Below are 5,000 nucleotides of genomic sequence, written 5' to 3' on the forward strand. Positions count from 1 at the left end.
TTTGAAGTTGAGGTAATCCCAGGTTAGCTGAACTATGGTTTCAGGTCAGATTTTGACCAGCAGGGGTCAGTCACCCTCAGAACATCATCATGATATCAACCTCAGACTCAGTTCAAAAGCACCAGCATCGCCAAGAAACAGTGGGTTTCAGTACATCATAGCTACAGCTAGAAGAATAATACACTAGATCATGGCTGATTATAAACACTGAATACTAACCACTACACTAAACCTGTGTTTTCCATTGTAAAATACTTGTTTGTTTACAAATGAGGGCATCTCCAAAAGGAGTCGGGTTTAGCTCACTTCTTGCCCCAAAAATATAGATTTGTACTCCGAGACTTCTGCAGTGATGGAGTCAGAGTGTGTGTGTGTGTGTGTGTGTGTGTGTGCAGTTCTTTAAGTATGTGTTTCCTGATGGTGTGGACACAGTGATTGTGAAGGTGAACTCACTGAAGAACTTCCCCTGCTCAGTCATGTCAATACAGGACATCCAGGTGAGAAACACACACACACACACACACACACACACTCACGTATGTCAGAGTCAGTCAGGTGTGTATGTGGTGATATCTGTGTGTCTCTCTCGATCTGTCCAGTGTCCGGTTTATGATCTGGATAATAATGTGGCGTTTATTGGAATGTATCAGACTATGACCACCAGAGCTGCCATCACAGTGCAGGTAACACACACACACACTCTCGCACTGCTCATCACAAGCTTTCCACTGATGTAAATGTTTTTAAACTAAGGTTAAGGGCATTTTATGTCGCCTAACCATCACTGAAACTGTTTTTCATGTATGTAATATTGTAGTCAGGTATTGAGGTCATGTGACTAACATGTTTGCAGTGGCTTTTATCTCGCATTCAGTGTTATTTGCATTTTTTATTAAACATTGTTGAAATATGTTTATGTGTATGTTTGATTGTCGGGAACAGGCGCACCACCACACAGAATCAGAATCAGTGTAATGTGATTATTATTGTGTTTTTCAGAGGAAGGATTTCCCCAGTAACAGTTTCTATGTGGTGGTGGTGGTGAAGACTGAAGACGAGGCGTGCGGAGGACCGCTGCGATTCTACCCGCTCTTACCTGGTTAGTACAACCAATCAGAGCACAGGGTTACTCTACTGCAGCCAATCAGAGCAAAGGGTTACTCTACTGCGGCTAATCAGAGCACAGGGTTACTCTACTGCGGCCAATCAGAGCACAGGGTTACTCTACTGTGGCCAATCAGAGCAAAGGGTTACTCTACTGCGGCTAATCCGAGCACAGGGTTACTCTACTGCGGCCAATCAGAGCAAAGGGTTACTCTACTGCGGCCAATCAGAGCAAAGGGTTACTCTACTGCAGCCAATCAGAGCACAGGGTTACTCTACTGCGGCCAATCAGAGCAAAGGGTTACTCTACTGCAGCCAATCAGAGCACAGGGTTACTCTACTGCGGCCAATCAGAGCACAGGGTTACTCTACTGCGGCTAATCAGAGCACAGGGTTACTCTACTGCAGCCAATCAGAGCACAGGGTTACTCTACTGCGGCCAATCAGAGCAAAGGGTTACTCTACTGCGGCCAATCAGAGCACAGGGTTACTCTACTGCGGCCAATCAGAGCAAAGGGTTACTCTACTGCGGCCAATCAGAGCACAGGGTTACTCTACTGCGGCCAATCAGAGCACAGGGTTACTCTACTGCGGCCAATCAGAGCACAGGGTTACTCTACTGCGGCCAATCAGAGCAAAGGGTTACTCTACTGCGGCCAATCAGAGCACAGGGTTACTCTACTGCGGCCAATCAGAGCACAGGGTTACTCTACTGTGGCCAATCAGAGCAAAGGGTTACTCTACTGCGGCTAATCAGAGCACAGGGTTACTCTACTGCAGCCAATCAGAGCACAGGGTTACTCTACTGTGGCCAATCAGAGCAAAGGGTTACTCTACTGCGGCCAATCAGAGCACAGGGTTACTCTACTGCGGCCAATCAGAGCAAAGGGTTACTCTACTGCTGCCAATCAGAGCAAAGGGTTACTCTACTGCGGCCAATCAGAGCACAGGGTTACTCTACCGCAGTCAATCAGAGCACAGGGTTACTCTACTGCGGCTAATCAGAGCACAGGGTTACCCTACTGCGGCCAATCAGAGCACAGGGTTACTCTACCGCAGTCAATCAGAGCACAGGGTTACCCTACTGCGGCCAATCAGAGCACAGGGTTACCCTACTGCGGCCAATCAGAGCACAGGGTTACTCTACTGCAGCCAATCAGAGCACAGGGTTACTCTACTGCGGCCAATCAGAGCACAGGGTTACTCTGCCGCGGCCAATCAGAGCACAGGGTTACTCTACCGCAGCCAATCAGAGCACAGGGTTACTCTACTGCGGCCAATCAGAGCACAGGGTTACTCTACTGCGGCCAATCAGAGCACAGTGTTATTGTACTGCAGCCAATCAGAATCCATGTTTGACGTGAGTGTGTGTGTTTCCTCAGATGAGCTGCTAGATGCTGGGAATCGCAGTAAAACTCTGGATGTGATTGTTTCTCCTGCCATTAACTGTGAGCCGCACACTACACATTCACTCAGCCCTTCATTCATCCCTCCATCAGTTCATCCGTTCATTCTGTCTGCTCTCTAGCGGAGGTGTATGTGATGGGGATGCTCTTCTGTCTGGGGATCTTCCTGTCCTTCTATCTGCTCACGTTTCTGGTGGCGTGTGTGGAGAGTAAGAGGTACCACACTGCTGCTCTGAACCTGAAACATGATGCTAGTGAATAAATGCAGTAATCAATGGTTTTCATGATGACAGCCAATCACATTCTGTCTCTCTCAGGATGAACAGGAAGAGGGAGGGGCTTCTGAACGCTGACGCCTCACCTGCAGAGACAGGTAACTGAACACACACCTGTAGGAGCGTTAGCTGTAATCGATTCATTAATCTGGATCCCAGAGTTATTAATGTCTCAATGTAATGAGTGACTTTACTAGTGTTTATTCCTTTCTTTTCTTTTCGGCATTTTTGTGTTTAGCATCTCTCTTGGGTAAGATCTGTGTGTGATTTATGTGCATGCTGTCTCTCACAGTGTGTGTGTGTGTGTGTGCAAGAGACACTTCCTGCTTGCTCTCAAACTCTCTTCCTGTGCACATCTGTAGTAGTGACATCACTGCTGTAAACTAACCCAGCACTAACACACTCCTGCGTAGAAGTGGATAGAAACATAGTTCTGGGCATGACGGCTTGATTTACACACAGGAGTGACTGCTGAACGATCTCTGTAGAGAGAGACATGAAAGATTATAGTTATAGTTGATCAGATCCGTTTCTTGTGGATTTAGTGTAAATGTGAAGTCACTCCTGTAAGTAACTGAACTGTGTGTGATATTCAGTTCTGAAGATTTAGATCTGTCTAACACTGTGTGTGTTTCAGGAAAGGCTTCAGTGTCTCCGTATGAATACGGTTCATTTGGTGAGTTTGTGAAAGTTTTCACTCAGATTGATTCTTCTGTGTCAGATGTGTTTAATCTGTCTGTGTTTCTCCAGCTGATAACGGCAGCACACTGAGCTCTGAAGCTGTTACTGACAGTTTAGCATCCACCGATGGGAACTACGGATACATGGGTACACACACACACACACACAATCTATTCATGTTGCCAGTTCACTGCCCTCTCATTGGCTGTCTGATGTGCTCTGTTTTCTGATTGGTCTGTTTTTACCACTTAGGATCGGAGACTTTTAAACGGAGAATAATCGCAGCACATCACGTTGCCATCCGCATTGGTGACACGCCCACTTTATAAATCAGCCAATCAGCACCTCCATATGAAATCCCACCCAATCCATGTCCCAATCCCAATGATTAGGGCTGCTCTCAACTAAAGATTTGTCTGGTAGTCCTTCACTTGAAGCATTATTCGACTAATCACATGTTTATTAATAAGCCATTTCAATAATAATGAGCCTTTAATTGCCTACATATAATTAGCCTACCAGACAGTCCAGCCGTTAACGATCTGTGACTTTACCAAAGAGGATGTGAATTTATTTTATCTGCAACTAATAGTTTGGCCAAGCCTCTTCTCGTTGACTATTAGGGGCAGCCTAGAAATGATCACTTCTCTAATTGTATTTGTGTATTAAATGCATAAATGCAAAGGAGTAAATCAGGGGCTGTTTGCTAAAAGATTTTGCATGGGAAGTCTAATGAAAGATGAAATGAATGATATATCAGTGATCCAGAATCGGTCATGATGATCTGAATCTGAACCTGATCAGTGTTGTGTTGTCTGTGTTCTAGATCGTTCTTTAGAGAGTGTAGCCCGCAGTCGCCAGGAGTCTCTGAGTTCAGTGGAAGAGGACGATTACGACACGCTGGTCGACATCGACTCGGACAAAAACATCGTCCGTACGAAGGTGCACAAACTACCCAAAACACACATCTATAACTGTGTGTGTGTGTGTGTGTGTTTACGGTGCTCTGTGTCCTTCACAGAAGTTCCTGTGCGTCTCTGATCTCGCTCGTAAAGACAAACGCATCCTCAGCAAGAAATACCAGATCTACTTCTGGTGAGTCTCAAACACACGGCTCAGGACAGGAAGTGTGTGTTACCTCCAGTGACTGTGTGTGTTTTTTCTCTGCAGGAACATCTCTACAATCGCCGTGTTTTACGCTCTTCCTGTCATTCAGCTGGTTATCACCTATCAGACGGTATGGACTCTCTGTTTGTGTCTTGATTGGTCTTCATGAGGACTGATATCCTGTATTTTCTGACAGGTTGTAAACGTCACAGGAAACCAAGACATCTGCTATTATAACTTCCTGTGTGCACACCCTCTTGGAGCACTAAGGTGTGTGTGCATTCTTCAAAACTACTCAGTTTTGCTATAAATTGATTAGTGATATGCATTGGTAAGAACAGTGTATGATAAACAGCATACAGGACTGGGTACATGTGTGTGTGGTGATGTCCTCAGCTCCTTCAATAACATCCTGAGTAACCTGGGC

At 45.7% G+C, this 5,000-nt stretch overlaps 1 protein-coding gene across 4 annotated transcripts in view; it reads left to right on the forward strand.

Annotated features, from left to right (window-relative positions):
• LOC132107632 (SID1 transmembrane family member 2-like) overlaps nt 1–5,000 on the forward strand; it is a 15,106-nt gene that overhangs the window by 3,621 nt on the left and 6,485 nt on the right. Inside the window, exons 6-20 of one of the 4 annotated variants that reach the window (XM_059513734.1) lie at nt 396–497; nt 600–683; nt 1,000–1,099; nt 2,487–2,552; nt 2,633–2,726; nt 2,828–2,883; nt 3,024–3,035; nt 3,423–3,461; nt 3,536–3,613; nt 3,719–3,775; nt 4,293–4,408; nt 4,488–4,561; nt 4,637–4,703; nt 4,770–4,843; nt 4,970–5,000. The exon at nt 4,970–5,000 is cut by the window's right edge and continues 93 nt beyond it. In XM_059513734.1, coding sequence (XP_059369717.1) covers nt 396–497; nt 600–683; nt 1,000–1,099; nt 2,487–2,552; nt 2,633–2,726; nt 2,828–2,883; nt 3,024–3,035; nt 3,423–3,461; nt 3,536–3,613; nt 3,719–3,775; nt 4,293–4,408; nt 4,488–4,561; nt 4,637–4,703; nt 4,770–4,843; nt 4,970–5,000 — 1,050 coding nt within the window. The remainder of the gene's footprint in view (nt 1–395; nt 498–599; nt 684–999; nt 1,100–2,486; nt 2,553–2,632; nt 2,727–2,827; nt 2,884–3,023; nt 3,036–3,422; nt 3,462–3,535; nt 3,614–3,718; nt 3,776–4,292; nt 4,409–4,487; nt 4,562–4,636; nt 4,704–4,769; nt 4,844–4,969) is intronic. The other 3 variants (XM_059513736.1, XM_059513735.1, XM_059513737.1) reach the window with 3 other exon arrangements.

Source organism: Carassius carassius, chromosome 28 (assembly GCF_963082965.1).
Source record: "Carassius carassius chromosome 28, fCarCar2.1, whole genome shotgun sequence".
In the NCBI taxonomy this organism is placed as follows: domain Eukaryota; kingdom Metazoa; phylum Chordata; class Actinopteri; order Cypriniformes; family Cyprinidae; genus Carassius; species Carassius carassius.